Below are 21249 nucleotides of genomic sequence, written 5' to 3'. Positions count from 1 at the left end.
CTTGGCAGGAGTCAGTCAGCCTGGGGAAGCAAAGAAAATGTCCTTAGGCCCCTTGGGAACAGTTCTATAAAGCCCTGCTCCTAAGACCTGCTGCTCCCTGAGCTGTGATCTTTACAAAGGCAAAGGGTAACTGGTCTCCATGACCTGCAAGACATTGTCTTCCTCTTTGCCCTGCTGGCAGGTGGGAATGCTGATACTTCTAACTAGCTCTCTGGTCAGCTGGATCAAATGCAGGTGATGGGAAAATGACTCTTGGAGAGTTCTCTGGGCAGATGCAGACTCTCAGGAGAGTGGAGGGGATGCTGGGAGCCAGGACTCTGGTGTGTCATAGTCTCTGAGGCACCCACAGAAGCTCCTGTCTGAGTTCTCCTCCCTGTCCCTTGTCCCCTGGCAGGTCCTCTTCCGGCTGCCTTCTCATTAGACACCTCTGCTTCCTTCTTCCCAGTCAAGTCCACCTTGTCTTCCTTGTACACCCTGAGATGAGGCCCTGTCCCAAGTCTGGTACTCACCGGATACAGCAAAGGCAGGAGGAGAAGGCTGTGCTGAAGAGGCTGTGGCTGGATGGTCCGGGGCAGCAGCCCTTTTATCCTTGGCAGGGCTGTGATGCACAGCCCAAGCATGCCGCTGTTTTCACAATCAGGGCAGGTGACAGAGCCAGGACCATTCACTCATCATCTTCCTGTATTCTTACTACAGCTACCATCAGTAGGGAACCAGGAAGATTTGATGTCTGTTTGACTTCTTCCTCAGGCCTGCTTGGTCGAGGGTGGGGGTGGGGGGCTGCTCTGCCACCTTTACCATATTTACTCCCTTCATATTTTTTAATACAGGCTCTGTGCTGAGGTCTTTTCTGAAATGAAGCCATAATATGGCTTAGTATGGTGCTTTCTGTTCTTAGGTAGATCATGATCTATTGGGAAAGAGGTAAAAATATTAATATCACACACGTAAGTAGAGTCAAATATCACATGCCAAATGCTTTAATCTACCTATGTGTTATGTTGTCAGTCTTTAGTGCATGGTCTTTAGTGTGAACCTTACTTCACCCTACATGTAAACCAGAGTATCCTGCCATATCTGGATACAGCCAGTGATCATCCTCTTGAGCTCTGGTGATGAGAAGAGTTGGTGAAAAATGTCAAAGCAGATCCAAGACCTTGTCTAGATGACAGGGATCCCTAAGAAGATCTCATGGCACCCAGAAGTCTAATCATAGTGTTTCTGGGTAAAAGAGAGATTAAGCTGAATTGACATTTGTTTGATGAGAACAACTTAGTAGAATTTATGATATACAGACTGATCTACTTAAATAGGCTGGGGGCTTTCTTTATTACCATTTGTTATCTATAGTTTCAAAGAAAACACAGTTATCAAGAACATGACCAATAGGGCTGGAGAAATGGCTCATCAGTTAAGAGCACTTGTTGCTCTTGCAGAGGGCCTAGTTTGGTTCCCAGCACCCACGTGGGTGTTTACAACTGTCTGCAACTCCAGCTCTAGGAGGTCCAATGCCCTCTCTGACCTCCATGGGCATAAAACACGCATGTGGCATACAGGCACACATGGCAAACACTCACACACACAACAAAATAAACCACAAAAAATAACATGATCAAAATTTAATATTTTATTTAAATTGTATTTTAATTCATGTAACATATTTATATTTTTGGACAGAGATAAGTGTTCATGGATTATTTATGACTGGGTATAATCCTTACAAAATGTACAGGGTTATATGTGAGACACTCTAGAGGAAGTGTTTTTCCAATGGCTTAATCTCCTGTGACTATTAGAGACTAAATGACTGGTTATTTGCTGTTAGAGAAAAAAAAATTCTTAGAAGGATTTCTCTCTCTCTCTCTCTCTCTCTCTCTCTCTCTCTCTCTCTCTCTCTCCTTTCCTCTCCTCTCTCTGTCTCTCTCTCCTTTTCTCATTTGAAGTCCTCTTATTTGGCACCAATGTCAGTAGCTTTTTCTTCAGAGACTTGTGAGGTAATATATATCCTTATTAAAGGAAACAACAGCTCAGGATGCTAAGGGGAGAGCGAGGGACCCTCACCCCCAGTTTCTCAATGGCCATGTCACTAGCATTGTTTGATGTCCCCAGACTGTATCATGCCAGGAGAAGCTGCTCACAAGGAAAGATAACATCTGTCTTCCTGGCCTACCACTCGGCAATGCTGTGGGTGAATGTGGGGTGGTGAAATACATGGCTTCTCACTGGCCAGCTTTGCTGATGGTGCCAGTCTTGGGGAAACGCACTTTTAGAAGAAGGGCATATTCTAATTAGCAGCTACTGTCGGGGAATCCTGGGCTACATACAAGGCCCAGCTGCTTTCTGCTCTAAGATCCTGGTGTGAGAGGACCATCCTCTGTCTTCCATAAGCTTAGCATTTGGCTTGAGCTTCTGTTGTAAAATGAATATCTGCTCTCCCTCAAATTCATGTGGAATTTCTAACCCCTAATTTTATGTATTAAAAGTGTGAGCCCTAGAGAGCAATTTAAGAATATTGTGAGAAAAACAATTTAGCTGTTTTCATGCCATGCATTACAGTAGACTGAATGAGCTAAGAAAGCCCCCAGCTTTCCGCATGACTGTCTTGAGGAACACCCCTTTTCTTGAAGACTCCAGCTTTCTAGCTGTTGTAGATACCCTTCTTGCTTGAAGTTCCTCTCACCTAAGCCATTCAGTTCTTTATATTTTAAGTTAAACACATTTTATGGGGCATGGCCCATGAGCCAGGCAGCATGGATGAAACCGTAAATGCAGTCTGGAACAAGGGGGCAGTTTATATAGGACAAACACCAAGGCAATAAGGATGTTGGTGTCCAGAGCTGGGCTCTCTCTTCTCTGAATTATGCAACAAGACTGGGGCTTCAGATCCTCAGCAGAAGTGAACACTGGTTTTACCTATTTTGTAATTCTTCAGAAGCAAGACCAATTTTTGACCAGATGGGTAAAAATCTTAAGTTAGCTGGGAACAGCACTTGAAAAGTAACCCTGCTCACACTTTGTCAAGTTTTACATCAAAGCATTCAGAAACTATCAGCAAGGAATCTTCCCGTGAAACACAAGCCATATTATGTTGAGTTTCCAGATATTCTGTCCCTACCTGCCTATGGAATCTTTTATCCAGAAGAAGGAACTTCCCCGCCCCGCAAATGCAAAGGATATGAGAACTGCACCACAGGGTTCCTGTTGGGAGAGGTGCCATCTCAGGAAGAATGGGCATCTTGTGATTCAGAGAAGGTGGCAGCAACTCAGAGCCTGGTCCAGACGGATGGCTCCTGATTTACTAATGCTCATGGGTGCTGCGGCCTTTCAGGCTTACCTTCATGGTGCATTCTGCTCAGATCATGTAACTTGTAAGTCAGTGGTGACTCTCTCCTTCCAACTGAGCAGAACTAATTGCCAATTCAAGATTTTCCTGTTACCATAATGAGGTTTACTTGATGACACTTATTTGAGTCACACTCATGTAAAATTGGAGGAGAGAGATGGACAATAAATACCATAACTGTTGTTACATGTCAGAAAATCCACCTTTATAAGGTGTGCAAGCTTTTGGTGGATTTAGGATATTCAAAAGGTACAATTATCACCACCAATTTCACAACAATTTTCATACTATCAGATAAAGCCCATGTCCACTATCACGTGCATTTCCAATTGCTTATGACACTGTGTAAATGAAATGATTCAAGAACAAGAGCCTTTTGTTCTTCTTCACTTAGCGTATTTTTAAAACCCCTTTCAGTCATTTATTAAAAGTTCTTCCTAAAAGGGGAACTGGAAAGATGACTCAGTGGATAAGAACACTGGCTGCTCTTACAGAGCACCTGGATTCCATTCCCAGCACCCACATGGTGGCTCACAACAGCCTGTAAGTCTGGTTCCTGTTCTGGCCTCTGTGAGAACCAGGCATGTAAGTGGTGAACAGACATACACAGGCCCAACACCCATGCACAGAAAATAAAAATTCAAAAAGGTTTTAAAAAGCAGTTTCTGAAAGGGCTGTTCAATGTGGAGATGAAGTTACCTGGGTAATACTTTTATCATCTGCTTTCAGGGTTGTTCCTGTTGTATAATTGTTCCTGCCATGGCCCAATAGTGAACATTTGGGCTACATCTCGTGGATGGTATGGAACGCCACCTTTACAGTTTCCTTTTAATCTTCCGTTAAAGGCTTCATTTGCTCTTCTTTCTTAAGTGTCTGAGCAGTGGAAGTTAGGGTGCTGGTGTGAGATTTGCTTCCTTTTCAATGTCGTAGTCGCAGCTATAATTTCGCTTTGAGTGTTCTGTCAGCTGTAGTCCATGAATTTTGATATGGTGTTTTTTCCCATTATTCTCAAAATTTAAAAAAAATGTGTCTTGTGATTTTACTCTCTAATTTATTGGTTATTTAGAAGTATGGTTTTGCTTTATGAATATTTCTGAAATTTTTTGTTTTTCATTTTGAGACAGAGCACCCTCAGTTGTCAGGGCTGGTTTTCAATGTGCAGTTTTCACATCTCCCCTTCCCAAATAGCTGAGGCTCCAGACATGCCCCAAGGGCAGACATGCACCACAGGCAGACATGCCCCAAGGGCAGGCAGACATGCACCACAGGCAGATATGCCCAAAGGGCAGACATGCCCCACAGGCAGACATGCCCCACAGGCAGACATGCTCCAAGGTCAGGCAGACATGCACCACAGGCAGATATGCCCCACAGGCAGACATGGACCACCAGCACACCTCACAGGTCTGTCTTCTTTCTGCTTTTGAGCTGTAGCTTCACTCTTACTGAGGTTGGAGGAGACACACTGTGTGATCTTTTAAAAATCTAGTTATACTTCTTTTAGGAGCAAAATTAATTTTTACTGTAGAGTGTTCCACAGGCACTTGAAAACATTTGTGATATACAACAACCAAAGGTTGGTCAAATTGCCTTAGAGTGTGTTGTTAAAGATTTTGTGTCCTTGGTCTTCTGCCTCCTTTACTGCTTTGTAAACAGTGGACTCAAAGTTTCAGAGATGGCATCGAAATATGTAGCTGTGAGTTGTCCATTTCTCCTTCCAATTTTGTTCATCTTAGGTCAAGAACCTTTGGACCTTGTTTTATTATGTTATATGTACATTTATTTAACTGATTAATGCTTTTATTATTAAGACTGTCTTTGTATCTAGTATTTATTTTGACTGATGCCAACATAATCATTTTAGCTGCCTTGTTTTCTATGTATAGTATGTATTTTTATGCTCTTTACTTTCATTTTGGCAGGGTAGTTCGAGATAGGGTTTCTTTGTGTAGCGCTGGCTGTCCTGGAACTCACTCTGTAGACCAGATTGGTCTCAGAGAGATCCACCTGCCTCTGTCTTCCAAGTGCTGGGACTGAAAGTGTGCATCACCTCTGTGCCCCCCTGCTCTTTACTTCTTTAAATATAAGTGTCTTTTATAGATAGCTTTCAGTTGGATCATGCTATTTTGCCTGTCATACCTTTTTATTTGAGTAGTTAATAAATTCACACTAGACGCAATTATTCTAAGATAGAGTTTACATCAGTAATTTTTGCCTGTGTTCTTGCATCATTCCTCTATTCCTATGACTTCTTTGGTGTTTAGTGAGTAATTTTTAGAGTACCCTTAAGTTCTCATGTTATGCTTTGATACACACACACACACACACATACACACACACACACATACACACACACACATACACACACGTATTTCCTTTGAGATGACTGTTACTTCCTTATGTCAATTTAATTAAAATCAATACAACTTGATTTTTGATAGTATAAAAATATGGCTTCTAAATAGCTTTCTTTTCCCTCCTGTGTGCTGTATTACACAAATCACATCTTTATTCTTTATAAGGTTATAATCATAGCTTTATAATTACTGCTTTATGCAGTTACCCTTTAGCTTAAATAGTGCAGGCCTTCTAGAAACAGATTGCCTTAGTTTTTTATGCCAAAGCTGTACTGCTGGGTGTTGTGTAGCAGTTTCTGTGATGATTGAAACACCCTATCCTGCAGAGAAGATCCTGAAGACAGAAGGTAAAGAACTCAAAATAGCTTCAGGAAGTTCCTGAAACTGACCAGATTCACTAGCCCTCCCTCCCAGAGTAAACAATAAAGACCTCTGAGAGTCACTCCCAGACAAGCTGCGAAGAAGCCTCTCAGACTAGCCAAGCAGCCTGAAAGAAGCAGAAACCAGCTACTCTGCCTAGAAATGGCTCAGACCAACTGAACCACCTGGAAAGGATGATCTCCGGTCTTGTGACCTGCCTGCAGGGTGGGCAGTGTGCTCCAGGTTCCTAGATTTTATGAGAGTCACTCATGCTGGGGTGGACTTTGGTAATACAGCTGTCTTTGAGTCGTTTCTTCTCCTGTAAGCGACCCCTCTCCCATATTCCTGTAAGTAACCCCAATAAAACTCACTGGCTCACCAAGGTAGATTTTGGTGGTATCTGTATTTTCATCTGCTTTGGACTTCCTTTCTGGGGTGAGTAGGGGTGTGAACGGGTGTGAAGCAGAGGTGCAGAAGGGGCATTTCCTGGGTGTACTGTCCTCTAGTCCCCAGATGGAGACTTCCTTGGTTACTAGTCTCTGGCCAATCAGGAGCCGGCCGCCTTCCCTCATAGCCAGTCCTGCCATCCTCTCCTAAAGCTCTTATCCTCAGCTCCTCACGTATCTGCAACACCCAGAGACCCAATAACTTTTGCCGAGAGCTGACATGAGGACCCACCCCGTAGTGACAGATGCTTGGCACTCAAAGTATCTACATGAAAGACTGGGGAAAGATTCAGGAGTCAGAGTTCAGGCTGCCAGACCTTGTCAGCAGATCCGGTCGGTGTTCTTGTTCCTAGGCTCAAGGTCTGGTGGAAGAAAGATAGATTTTCCCTAAGAAATTCTTTAAGGCTATCCAAGTGTTTGCTTCTGAACCTCATTGTGGGCTTGTTTTCTCGCCTCTTTCTTTACTTTTTTTTTAAAACAACTTCTTCCTTTTTTATTTTTTAAAGATTTTTTTTATGTGTATGGGAGTTATATATATATATATACATACACACACACACACACACACACACATATATATATATATATATATATATGTATGTGTACCATGTATATGCAGTATCCATAGAGTCCAGAAGAGAATGTCAGTTCCCCTGGAGCCGGAGTTACAAATAGTTGTGAACCACCCTGTGGGTGCCGGGAATCAAACCTGGATCATATAGAAGGGCAGACAGTGCTCTTAACTGTTGAGCTACCTCTCCGGCCCTGATTTTCTGTATTTAAAAAATAATGCTTGCTTTGGCAGCACATATATTAAAACTGGAATGATACAGTGATTACCATGGCCCCTGTGCAAGAGTGACACACAAATTTGTGAAGAGTTCCATACTTAAAAAAAAAAAATCAAGCTAATATTGCAAACCAGATGCAGTGATAGACATATAGCCATGAGATGATAAAGGCATCTCACCGCAAACACATATGACAGTCCTGGCTGGGTAACTCGCTGTGTAACGGGACAGACAGACAGGTAGTTAGGTCAGTGCATCAGGTGACAGGCTCACCGATGACCCCCTGAGGAGTCATCAGGGCCTAGGCAAGAGTTCACAGGTATCAGTCTTGTGTTGCCTTGTGTGTTGTGATGTTGTCATTTAATGCCACTTGGGAGTGGCTGAGATGAGGTGGGCCGCCTGTCAGAACTGACCGTGTTGGGCATGCAGCAGGAACAGTGGGATGGGGAGCTCCACCCTTGCCAAAGGGATAGCTGGTTCTGGGGCACTGAGAGTAAAGTATTAAACTCAGGAAGCAGGAAGGTCCTCAGAGAGCAGATAGCACGCATAAAGCTCATACCTGAGAGCAAAATGTGATATACAGTAAAAGCCAGAATGACATGCTCAGTAAAAGTGCTGATTGGGCACCAAGTATTCCTGGCTTTACCTCCTGATTTCTATTGGTGACGGCTATCTTAAGGTATGGGTGTTTGGGAAGAGAAAAGGCTACTGTGTGGTGAAAGCACAGTGGAGTACAGATGTCAGAATCAAGACCCAAACTTCATCTGCTGAACCCTTTGTGAGTCTGCCACTTTGTATGTCGCAAGGTTTCAGACATAAGTCATAAAAGGAACTGAATCATTTAGGTTGGGATACCCAGGGGAAGTCGGCTGTAAGGGGAACTATAAAATAATAGGAGGTGATTAGTGACAAACACGGCAGTGACTTTGTGTACACCTGACATAGTGCAGGTGATGCAATGTAGTCACACCCCTGGAAGGTGCATTTAAATTAGCCTTGTCAAACTTTCCTGTTAACACTAGAGATACATTTCCTTCTGATGCTTAACCAGATGCTTGGAACGTGAATTATAGCCACTAGCCCACACAGTGGTTTTTTGGTCTCCACTTTCTGGTGGAATGGTTTTGTCCACTGGTTCTGGGTTCATGGCTCTCGGTCCACACAGCAAGATCATATACACATGGTGGCATCTCTTAGTCCACTGTTGTGGGATGTTTGTTTACACTGCGTGAGGATGTGTCATTGTGATTGGTTTAATAAAAAGCCGAATGGCCAATAACTAGGCAGGGGAGGTTATGGGGGACTTCTGGGCAGAGAGAGGAACTCAGAGGGTTAGTATTTAGACATGTGAGAGATGCTAGTGAGATGTGGAGCAAGTCAGATGTACAAAGTGGGAGAGAGGTAAAAGATACATGGTAGAACGTAGATTAATAGAAACAGGTTAATTTAGGTTATGAACTAGTTGGAAACAAGCCTAAGCTAAAGGCCAAGTTTTTTTACATAATGGGTAAATCTGCAGCCCACCTTATCATTCTGAACAGCTTTGGGTCATATTTTGTAGATAAGTTGGCAGCATTGCTGGCCCATGATGGAGTGATACCCAGCAGTTTCTCCAGCAGTGAGTTATGAGCATATTGTGGTGATAGATTGAAGCATGGCAGCTGAGGGTCCCACTTCAAGGAGCTGTGTTTTCCTAGAGAGTGGACTTGACCTGGACCTGGTCAGGGTGTCTTATGCCACTCTTTGGAAATTCTTTTCTTTATTAAAATATAAAGATTTTGAAAACCCTAAGTCCTTGGATCCTGGAGTGAAAATAACCATATATTTTTAAGTCTTGATTTTTAAATTCAATTAACCTTTAAAGTTCTATGTACAGTTTTTTTTTTTGTGTGTGTGTTCCATACCTAGACTGCCATCAATTTCTCTTGCATTCTCAATTGAAAATGAGTACAGTTTCTGGGATGTCCCTCGATCTTATTCTGAGAGGCCCCAGAAGGATTTGGCACACTGCTCTTATACAGAAATATTATCGAGTCTGGTAGGTGGATAAGACAAGTGGAGGAAATGATTGCAACCCAGGGGGATATTAAGTCGTACATTTTAGGTTTCAAATATGGGAAACAAATTATTTAAAAGGGGTTTTGGGTCATATGCTAGGATATTAGCTCTGAATGCTAAAAAATCAAATATATGAACAAAACTCAAGTTGACAAAGGCTAAGCTAAATGAAAAGACTATTTCTATATATCTCTTGAAAAGTCTCTAGGGATTGTCAAGTGCTAAGTAGCCAAGAACAGGGACTTACTTTTAAGCTGTGTGTTCTGGGTCCTGGAACAAAGCAGGTTCTCCCCTATAAAATATGTGGCCTTTCAGAGAAATGATGGAACATGTTACTTACAGAATTGAGTGTCCATCTCTTAGGGGCTTTATACACAGTAAGCGCTAGTGAACTACTGATTAGACACTTATACAAATTTATAATATGACCAGTATTTCTCAGTTCCCCTTCCCCTTTGTCCTAACTGTCTGGTGTTCATGCTCATCACCACCTTATTTTCTAAACTCTCAGCTCCCTCTCTCTCCTTAACATACTGTTTTTAACTTGATTTCCTCCCCGGAGCTCCCTGTTAAGAGTTTTATCGGGTCTGTTTCTCTTATGCCATCCTTCTCTACTTCTTACTAAAGTTGGAAGCTTTCAGTCTTTGTGTTACTGGCGTCTTGGAATGACTATTTCCTTGCTGGAGGAGCTAGCCTCTGTTTTGTAAGATGTTTAGGGCTATCCCTGGCTTCTACCCACAAAATGCCATCAGCATTCATCATAAGCCCAAGATTAATTTAATTAAAAATGTATTAGCATACAAAGATTTAGGTTTAATTATGAAAAATTTCAGCAACATCTGTTTTTCTTTCCTCCTCTCCCCATCACCTGTTCCTCCATGGTCCCTCTGACCTCAGTATTTCCCTTTCCACTTTTATGTTAAATGTCACCTTTTGTTACTCCTGCCCACTCTTTCCCCTTTCACAGTCTTGATCTAGGGTCATAGTCTACACCCACCCACACTCCTTTTTTTTTTAACATACCCACAAACATTAAAAGTATCCACCTATGAGAGAGAACATGTAGGTTTTGTTTTTCTGAGTCTGAGTGATCTCACTTCATGAGATACTTTACAGGTCCATTAATTTCTTTGCAAACTTCACAATTTCAATCTTCTTTACTGGTAAGTAAAATTCCATGGTGTACACATGCCACATTTTTGTTACTCGTTCTTCTGTTGATGAGCAACTGGACTGGTTCCATTTCCTTTGTATTGTGAATAGATAGGCAGTAAACATGGATGTTCAAGTAACACTATGGTTGGATGTGAACTCCTCTGTGTATGTGCCCAGAAAAAGGGCAGCTGAGTTATATGGTAGTTCTGGTTTTGATTTTGGAAGAGTCTTCATACTGACTTGTAGAGTGGCTTTACTCGTTTATATTCCCACCACAGTCACTCTTGCCCAGAAACTTGCCCACTATGCTATCATTACTCTCTTGATCATAGCCATTCTGACTAGGTGAGACAGAATCTCATAGCGGTTTTAATGTGCTTTTCCCTGATCCTACGCACATTTTTGTTTATGGCCAAAATTGTCTAGAGTATTTCTATACACACCTTGGAAAGCCACAATATCTCCACTTAAAAAGAATGAGTTACTCTATTTGAATACTTACTTAGCTTCAAATTCATTGTTTCTTTTTTTTTTTTTTTTTTTTTTTTTTTACGTTTTTCGAGACAGGGTTTCTCTGTGCAGCTTTGCGCCTTTCCTGGATCTCGCTCTGTAGACCAGGCTGGCCTCGAACTCACAAAGATCCGCCTGCCTCTGCCTCCCAAGTGCTGGGATTAAAGGCGTGCGCCACCACCGCCCGGCCAAATTCATTGTTTCTTAATTAGATGCTAGAAATCATTCATCAAAGCAAACAGCAGCTCCTCCAGTTGGCACAGGGTTTCACTGTGAGATGGATATACACTCCACATTTCATAGGACACATCATTCCTTGTTAGAAACCCCAGCCAGCCCTGTCCATTTCCTCCCCTGCTGCTTCAACTGAAGTGAGCATTAGCAGACCTGAGAGACCGCTAAGCTTTTGCTAATACACAGCTATGATTTTTTATGCTCTAGATTTGTGCAGTCCTGGAATTGAGAGTTAGAGGGGAGGGACAGAGAACAATGACAGTGAAGACACCAGTGTGATGGGGATAGAAGCTTTATTCTTGGTCAGAGCCAGGGACAGGCACTGCCACTCTACATTAAGGGTTGGGGCTGGGGGCCCTGGGCATCTGACAGGCAGAGAAGGGACTCCAGGAACCGACAAGACAAGACAGGCTGTGCTTTCCTTGGCCTTTGGGATTCCAGTTTCCTCCAAATTCTCTTGTCTCGGCCTCAAGATCCAGGTCAGCAGCAGCCTCCAGAGCTGTGGCCACAGCCTGAACCCCCAGACTGCTGGCCACTGCCACGGTCACAGGAACTGGAGCTCCTGCGCCTGCATCTGTGGGACCTGTGCCTGTGGTGGCTCAGGAAGCAGCCTCCCTCAGAGCTGGGGACACTGCAGCCCCCAGAGCTTGTAGCACAGCAGGAGGAGGCTGCAGGCAGACACTGTGCTGTGCTCTTTGGGGGGCACTTGGGGGAGGGGCACTTGGGGGGAGGCTGGCACTGCTTCTGGTTCTGCTGGCAGGACATCTTGGCAGGAGTCAGTCAGCCTGGGGAAGCAAAGAATACAGCTGTCAGTAATCTACAGTCCAGGGTCTCCTCATCTCTGCTCTTGTCTCCTTTCTGGGCCAAGAAATGCAAGAAGGAAAGCTGATGTGGATGGAATCCATTGGATCGTGCCAGGTGCCTCCCACTCTGTTCTCTACCCAGGCACTAGAAGCACAGGCCAAGTCTGCCTGGGAATTCAGCTTTTTGTATCTTTGAAGAATCCCCAGCAGATGTACCCGTTAGGGAAATGTGATCTGGACTAGGGGTATCATAGGAAGCAGTGTGAACACCTGAATGGAAAGGAGGTGAAGTGTGGGAAGTGGATGCTGAACTCCTGTTGCCTTTGTAGGTCACAGAGTTCTTGCTACCCTCCTATCCTTCAGGATTCTACCTTTTTGAATAATCACCTACTACAAACTCATTTTTTTTTTAATTGAATACTGGTAACTCCTTATTTTCCCTATTGTACTTTGTGTCTAGGTTCTTATGGAAGACCTTATCCCTTTTCTCTCTTTCCCTGCGATCATAATGTTCCCTTCTAACTTCTCATGCCAAGGCCCACCCTTGCTGGATACTCACTAGATGCGGAGGATGCAGGAGAAGTCTGTGTCTGAGGATGCTGTGGCAGAGGAGCCCAGGGCCAGAGCTCTTTTATCCTGTGCAATTGGTGATGTCACTTGGGTATGCCCCTGCTTTCACAACCAGAGGAGGTGTTACCTGAACGTATGTCCAGCGGTTTTTCTGGTACTTCCATGAAGTCCAACTAAGGACTGAACCAGGAAGTAGGAAGATTGTCCCTAGACCTCCCACTGGAGTCTCCTGGAAACTGCTCATCCCCTCCCTTCTTCCTACTTCCTTTTCTTTTTTCCTCTTTTGGGTCACATGCCTTGGAGTATTACTTCCCTTGGTATGATTATGAATGAGTTCTTTACAGGCGCACACACAATAGCTCACAAGAACAAATCTTAAATGATAAAATATTGTAATGTCCACAGACCCCATGTTGCCCAATAAACATGGGTAAATGTAATTCACAGCTGCCCCCTGAGCTCCAGCAGTGGGGTGCCTGGAAAGTGATCGGGAAGTGTGTGAAGCCTTGTTTGGTGACAGTCCCTTGATGACCTCATGGCTTCTAGTAGTAGAGGGTACTTTCTGAGCACTGAGAGGCAAAAGCAAGATTATAGATAAATAATCATACCACATAGGTGGAGATGTCTTCCGTGTGATGTTGTTAAACTCATGTGAGCTGAAATCTGACTGAAGTATTGTAATACCATGCTATGTTCAAAGAAAAACATAATTTGGGCTATAGTTAGCAACTTTAATAATTCATATACAATTTAAATACTTTGGTTATTACAATATCAGATCATATATTTGTGTTTTCTTACAGAGAAAAATATTTGTGGCTTAGAACTAACCTGTAAAATGCAGGTGATGAGCAGTATACACAGTTAGTTGTATCTTATAATTAATTATAGAACTAATCATAAAAAGCAGATGATGGGCAGTATACACAGTTGTATCTTATAAGTATATTGTTAATAAAAATATAGTAAATGTGTCTCATTATTTATGGCCATTAAAACCTATATGATAATTTAGACAATTATGTTTTTCTCTCCTCATTCTAACATTAACTGATGCTAATGTATTGTCTCCTTTCTGGGCCAAGATCTACAGGAAGGTGGGGAAAGCCGATGTGGATGAAATCCCTTGGATCATGCCAGGTGTCTCCCACTCTGTTCTCTACCCAGGCGCTAGAAGCACAGGCCAAGTTGGTGTGTGAATCCGGCTCTTTCTGTATTTGGAGAATACTTAGCAGATGCCCCTGTTTGGGGAAAGCAATCTAGAGTACAAGTGTTCTCCGTTGTTCTATGGCCCTTGTGGACAGGATTTGCAGTGACCCTTAGGAATGCAGGCCAGGATGAACACGGTGGAGGAGGCAGCAAGGGAAGGAATTTGCCTGCATCCTTTCCTCCTCAGAATGAGGTTCTTGGTGCCTGGTGCTTAGCTTTCTGTCTCAGCCTCATTGCAGCTTCAGGAGCCGTTTCTCTTACATGGTTGAGAGCCTGTAACTAGATCCTGGATGGGTAAGGGGTTTCGGATGAGTGGTGAAAGTACAGATGTTTTCCCATGAAGACTCAGTGATGAGGACACACAGAGAAGAGTGCAAAGTATGTCTCTGTTCTCAGCAGCTGTGCTGGGCAGAGCAAGCCTCAGACAAATGCCCCATGAGTGTGATTAGCTTCCTTCTTGATTTTCCTGAGAACTCTGAGTTTACAACTCATTTCCCAATGTAGTTCTTCAGGAGTGCCTTGCTATAGATCAGTGGTTTTCAATTTTCCTAATATTGTGACTTTTAATTCAGTTCCTCATGTTGTGGTGACCCCCAACCATAAAATTATTTTCATTCCTATTTCCTAACTGTAATTTTGCTACTGTTATGAATCACAATGTAAATATCTGTGTTTCCCATTGGTCTTAGGTGACCCCTCTGAAAAGGTTGTTTGACCTCCAAAAGGTTCATAACCCACAGGTTAAGAACTGCTAGTATAGATGAGCACCCAGGGAGCAAAGGTCAACCCAACAGAGGTGATGTTAACAGCATACTGGAGTATAGCCTGACCTCCTATGTGACTTTACACAAACCAGACCCACTCCTTCTTAATGACCATCATTGTCTCTTTTCCTTGAATTTCTTCTCACTTGGTCATTAACTCCCGATTCCTGACTTCAACTGTGTGTCAACTGTGTGCTTAGCACTGAGGACACAACTGTAAACTAGAGATTCAGCTTGTCTAACTGGCTCATTATAATCACTCAAAGGGAAATATACCAAATGATGGACTGCAGCTGCGGTGTACATAAAAGAGAAATTATACATTCTGTGGGGTATGTAAGAAGAGGTCTTAACTTCATTAGGGATTCAGCTCTTTGGATAAAATTGAATAGCTTTTCAATTTGACTTACTATTATATAGAAGCAACTATGGAGACTCCTCTTGGTTTAAACAGGGTTAATCTTGAGTCATGAGGCAGCAACTGAAGAGCAGGATTCAATGGCTGGTCAATCACAAGATTTCTGGGTGACTCAGCAGGAAGAAGAAAATCCTTAATTCTTCTGAGCCAGTTGGGCATTGAAGCCATGAGCTGGGGCAGGAGAGGCAGAGCCTGGTGGGCTGTGTCACCAGGGCTGCCTAACTGGCTTCCGTGACCATGTGACACACCCCTTTGTAGATAGATTCTAAGCGATCGGTGGGGTCTGTTTATTACTGCTTGAATTGTTGGTTCTTCTTAGCTGCTTTGATTTAGGCAGAGACAGTTATTGTGATCTCACCTTCAGCATCATGTTACAAATACATTCCAGAAGACATTCATAGTTTCCAAAAATATACTTCTGTATAAGTGTAGAAAAATTCAGACATGACATCAGTTCTAGGGAAATATGTGAAGTTAGCTAAGACAGGACCTCACATCAAAATAAAGGGAAGCTAAAAACATCCCCCTAGAAATGGAGAAGTAACTTAACAAAACTCAGTAGCGACCCATAGTTAAAAACTTCAAATAAATATCAAAAAGGAGCATATTTCATTTGAAAAAGGGAGTTAGCCAAGTCTTATGACTAACATGCTGGGTAGTGAGAATGGGCCCTTGGTTCCTAAGACAGGGAGCAGCTCAGATGTTTAGTGTCCAAAGTTAGATGTCTGTGATGTTTAGTGTCCAAAGCTAGACCCAGAATATGTTTCAAACAAAGACACAATGGCAGTTTGCTGGAGGAAGGACATGTCAGAATGGATGGAGGAATTTTTCCTAAGACCCCACCCATGGAAGAAGAGCCACAGGCAGTCAGTGGCTGCTGAGGAAGGGAAAATCAGTTTTTTTTTGTTTTGTTTTTCTGTTACCCCTTTTTCTCCCTGAGGGCTGAGACCTCAATCCTAAGCAGTCATCTCTAAATGCCTGCAAATCAAGGCAACATGAGTTGTACTCAGTAGGTTGTGTGTGAGGGTGGGGAGGTGGGAGTGATGTGTGAATATATGAATACAATGAGGTCATAAATTTGAGAGAAGAAGCTCATAGTGGGGACATGGGAGGAATTAGAAGTGGGTGTGGGAAGGATTCACATGCAGGAAACACACTGTTTGCATGTATAAAATCCTCAAATAAAATAAATAAAAAATTTTAAAAAATAGTGCTAAAACAATTGGGCATCTATATGTTAAGCAAAACATATTTAGTACTATACACACACACATACATACACACACACACACACACACACACACACACACACACACACACACACGAAAGCCATGGATAGTAGATCATTGTGTAAAACACAGAATAAACACTTCTAAAATACAATATAGGACACAATTTTGTGACTTTGTTTATGTAATTTTCAAAAGGAAAATACTGAATTAGAACGACTGAGGTAGTGGCACATGATTGAACATGCCTGTAGTGGTACATGACTAATTTCAGTCCTGGGGAGACTGAAGCAGCAGGATCATACTTTTGAAGCCACCTTAGGTTACGATGAGACAGATACAAAGAACAAACTAAAGTAAAGAACTAAAACTTCTGCTGCGCAAGTGACTGAATTCACAATTAAAATCCACAGACTCAGAGAAAAAATTTGCAAAGCACAAGTCTGATTGAAGGTTTGTGTCTAGAATATTCTAAAAGCAATAAAATCCATGAATAAGTGGAAAGTCTGATTAAAATGGGAAATATTTAAAGAGACTGATATTTCAACAAAGATACATGGGTGACAAATTAGCTTAGTGCATTACTCATTAGGGAAATGCAATTAAGAGCAAAGTGACAGACTACCTGCACACACTTCACCAGCTAAAATAAAGCTCTTACCTGGCAGTTTGGAATCCTGTCTAGGCTGGGGAGCGGCTCAGCTCAGCCACTGCTGACAGGAAGACAAATTTACAACCATGTTGGAAGTTTCTTAGAAGTATCCTTAACAATTAAACATGTTACTACTGTTTGTCTTGGAAATACAATGCTTTAGTATTTATCCAAGAAAAAAAAAGTCATATTCACAGGAAAGCTCAATGCTGATATGTGCGGTGCTTTTATTCATAATTGTTTCAAACTCAAAGCCTCTTGAATGACATTCAACTTGTGAACAGATTAAGAAAAAACAGTGTGGGTATGTATATATACATATATGTATATATGCATATATATACATACATATAACATATATATATATACACATAATGGAATGTTATTTAGCAATAAAGAAAGGAGAAATTATTGATCCATGAAACAACAGAAATGAATCTAAGATGCAAGAAGCCAGACTTTAAGTGCTACTCTCTGTCTCTGTCTGTCTGTCTCTGTCTGTCTCTGTCTGTCTGTCTGTCTGTCTCTCTCTCTCTCTCTCTCTCTCTCTCTCACACACACACACACACACACACAGCAGACGAGTTTCTATCAAAACAAAATGTGTATGCAGAGCCAAAGAAACAATGAAGAGTCAAGAGACAGCTGATAGGGTGGGAAATATTGGTGAATGATACAACTTATAAAGAGTTAATATCCTAGTATATTAAGAATGTAAAGATCTCAACAGCAAGGAATTTAAAAAAACACTGAGCTTAAAATTGGAGAGATACCCTGAGGAAATATTTCTTAAAAGAAGACATACAAATGGCCTATAGATGTATGGAAAAAGGTTTTTTTATCCCTAGTTATCAGAGAAATGCAAATTAAAAAAGACTTAAACTCACACTTGTCAGACTGGCTATTACTAAAGATGCAAGAAAGAACAAGTATTGCCAATAATTTGGTGGAGAAATGGAATACTTACTGGAAATGTAAGTGTGTCCCAGCCATTATAGAAGATAGTATAAGGTTCCGAAAAACTTAAAAGTTAACTACTGTATGAGCCTCAATCTCATTAGTGTGTATGTACCCAAAGAGAAAGGATAGTCATATACTGAAAAGATATATAACCTCATGTTTATTGCAGCACCATTTGTAACAGCCATAATAAAGCATCTTCCTAAATGTGTATCTGTGGATGAATGCATATAAAACATGGGGCATATATAAGTAACAGAATATCAATCAGTCTTAAAAAGTAGGTAATCCTGTCATTTGTGACAACATGAATGAACCTGGAAGATATTGAATAAAGTGAAATAAGCCATGAACAGAAAGATCAATTTTTCATTATGTCACTTACATGTGGACTCTAAAATTGCACTGTGAATTATACTCATAGATGCGGAGTGTAGAATGGGGGTTGCCAGATACTAAGGGTGGGGTGAGGAGACTGAGGAGACCTTCCTTCTTAATAATAAAATTTGTGAGTCTTATCACCTCTAGAGTGCTAAGTCCCTTCTCTGTACTTGGTCTCAGGTGTCTTTTCTGTGCCTCTGCTGTACGAATGGCACCCCTACAGAACTGCCTTTCTCTGCTGCCACTCTCAGAGGACACCTGAAGGTCCCATCCCATCAACTTTTGGTCTGCAGTGCAATGGGGGCTTGACTTATAAAGACTAGGGCCGTATGCTTGGACTCTCAATAAATGCACCTAGGACAGCACTGATTGTATCAGATCAAATGTACTTAAGTTTTGAGTGATGGACATGCCGTGCACATCTCCATGTTAATACTGTTGAGTGACAAAACAGGGTTAGAGCTTGTGAGTGAATGGGCAAGGGTGAAGCAAAGTCTGGGGAAGAACAAAAGGGAGTGATTTTGTAGTCACAGGGCATCCCAGTTCCACCTTATGAGTTCTTTAGGCACGTGCCCAGGAAAGCCCTGGAGGCCAGTAGCTGGGAAGTGTCTAGCACTGTCACCTCCTCTATTGTGAAAATAGCAACATGCTTGGATGATGCTTCACCAGCTCTACCCAGAATAAAAAGGCTCCTGCCCTGGACTCCTTATCCATTGCCTGCTGAGAATTTCCCCCCTCTCTTCGCATCTGGTAAGTGCCCATTTGGGACCATTTCATCATGTAGGGGTGCATGGCACAGGCAAGCCAGATCTGAACTAGAACCTGAGGAAGAGGCCCACAGTCGGCAGCTGCGGGGGTGGGGGAGTTGGTAATGGTGAGGGAGGAAGAAGTCTTTGTGTTGGTCAGGGAGCTTTTTATCATTGTTCTGAGTGCATTGCTAGGGATACATGCTGATCTATCTGAAAGTTGTGAGATGCTTTGTACAGATGGGTGTGTGCCTCCATGCTCCTGTTTGTCTCATAGAGATCTTGGCTTAGGAAGCCAAAAGATCATGGGAGGCATGTATGTGACAGATTAAGTCAATAGATGTTCACCGGAAGCTTCTCTCTACAATGTTTCTATTATACTTTTCTAGGTCAAATTTCTGCCAATATGTCCTGCCAGCAGAACCAGAAGCAGTGCCAGCCACCTCCCAAGTGCCCCTCCCCCAAGTGCCCCCCAAAGAGCACAGCACAGTGTCTGCCTACAGCCTCCTCCTGCTGTGCTACAAGCTCTGGGGGCTGCAGTGTCCCCAGCTCTGAGGGAGGCTGCTTCCTGAGCCACCACAGGCACAGGTCCCACAGATGCAGGCGCAGGAGCTCCAGTTCCTGTGACCGTGGCAGTGGCCAGCAGTCGGGGAGTTCAGGCTGTGGCCACAGCTCTGGAGGCTGCTGCTGACCTGGATCCTGAGGCTGAAGCAAGAGAATTCAGAGGAAACCAAGAGTTCAGAGGAAACCAAACAGTAGCCCCATCTTGGCTCATTCTTTCTCAGGCATCTGAATCTTCCTTGGGCTAAGCGTGCTTGGACTCTTCTAATGGATTTTCCAAAAGCCTGGTTATCTTCTCATTCTGAGATACATCACCTGTGCCCGGCCATGTAGGTGAATAAAACTCTCAACAACACCTTTGTGTTACTTGTCCCTTGATGTACTCCACCCAAGGCTGCTCACTGGGTTTTTTCCTTTCTCAGCTCTTGAAGGTCCAATATACCCAACACCTGAGGTTATCTTAGTTTGGGAATGAAGGAGTCGTGCCTTAGATTCTTCTTCATACAGAGGGATTATGTAGGAACTTCCAGCATAGACGTGTGGGTAGGAATAAGGGGAAGTGTTTGGAGGTTTCTGAAGATCCTCTTGGGAAAAGGGCTCATTTTTCTTGTGTAACTTGAGAGTTGGCATCATCTGATACTGAAATCCCTACTCTCTGTATAGGATGACAGGGAGGATGAGAAAGGCGGCAAGAATGAGAGCAGAAGGATGGAGGATGTGGAGAAAGGTCTGTAGGTAGAAGATCAAGCCAAGCTACACATAATAGATCCCAGAGGGTGAACTGGGTGGTTGAAAAATGAGTAAACTCTGGAGAAACTCGAGTGGGGGTATTTTCCTGAATGCAAATGTAAAGCTGTAGGTGTTGAAAAAACTGAGAAAAAAGGATGTCTACAGATTGTAGACTTCAACTTCTCTTACAAGATGAAGAGGCAAAATGATATATGATTGGTAAAGGACCCTGTTTCGGGTCACCTGCCTCAACTTTGGAGTGGTGCAGTACTTATTTGTACTGTGAACCAAGGTGGTCATTATCCATGTGAACTGTGGATGTGGCTTCACTTTGATGGCTTGGGTTTTGAAATATTACAGAATATATACCTATGGTTTTTGAACTAACTTCAGAAAGGTACCCAGACCTTACCTACATTTACAGTTGAGGCTGAGCATGGAGGCTCTAGACTATGGACAAAAATCTGTGTAAAGCATTGGGAATTTACTGGAATAAAATGCCTCAAATAGCTTTGCTCTTTCATGTTCTCTAAAAGCCAACTGGAAACATGCTTTGTATTATTATTCTTGGACATATACTTTCTTAAGAAAGAGAAGGAACCAGACCCAGTGGCAGTCTGTACTACCTCTGCTCTGTTACTCAAGTCACTCAACTGGCTGAGCCAGAGAGCCCTGAAAGAGTGGCCACGGGCATGGGACTTCCTTTGGAGCAGGATGGAGGAACCGCATGATAGGCTTCATGGTCTTGAGATGCTCTTGGAGAATACTCTGCAGAGTCAGAATTAAAATGAATCTCAGACAAAAGGAAAAGAAAGGACAAGCTCTTTTTGAGAACACACGACCTCACATTTAGCTATGTTGAACACCTAGAATCATAAAAACTGGTGAATCTGTGCTGGTTCCTCTGGAGCTCACGGGAAACATGTACATTTCAGGGTGGATAAATTAAGATTTATCAGTCAAGTTCCAGCTG

General features: G+C 42.6%; 2 protein-coding genes and 1 pseudogene across 2 annotated transcripts; 2 read left to right on the top strand and 1 right to left on the bottom strand.

Moving 5' to 3' along the window:
- The first annotated feature begins 7299 nt into the window (after window positions 1-7299).
- Window positions 7300-7399, top strand: LOC128106771 (uncharacterized; annotated as a pseudogene).
- A 4202-nt stretch (window positions 7400-11601) lies between these two features.
- Window positions 11602-12033, bottom strand: LOC128106117 (late cornified envelope protein 3D-like). The gene has a single exon (XM_052731434.1). It carries the CDS (start codon window positions 12017-12019, stop codon window positions 11735-11737), a length of 285 nt encoding a protein of 94 aa, XP_052587394.1. The 5' UTR covers window positions 12020-12033; the 3' UTR covers window positions 11602-11734.
- Window positions 12034-19392: 7359 nt separating this feature from the next.
- Window positions 19393-19677, top strand: LOC128106121 (late cornified envelope protein 3D-like). Its single transcript, XM_052731437.1, has one exon. The coding sequence runs from the start codon at window positions 19393-19395 to the stop codon at window positions 19675-19677; it is 285 nt and encodes a 94-aa protein (XP_052587397.1).
- The last annotated feature ends 1572 nt before the right edge of the window (window positions 19678-21249 follow it).

Source organism: Peromyscus californicus, unplaced genomic scaffold, assembly GCF_007827085.1.
Source record: "Peromyscus californicus insignis strain IS unplaced genomic scaffold, ASM782708v3 Scaffold_9__1_contigs__length_137607984, whole genome shotgun sequence".
NCBI lineage: Eukaryota > Metazoa > Chordata > Mammalia > Rodentia > Cricetidae > Peromyscus > Peromyscus californicus.
The sequence above is the reverse complement of the archived record's forward strand: the minus strand, read 5'-3'. Positions and strand labels throughout refer to the sequence as shown.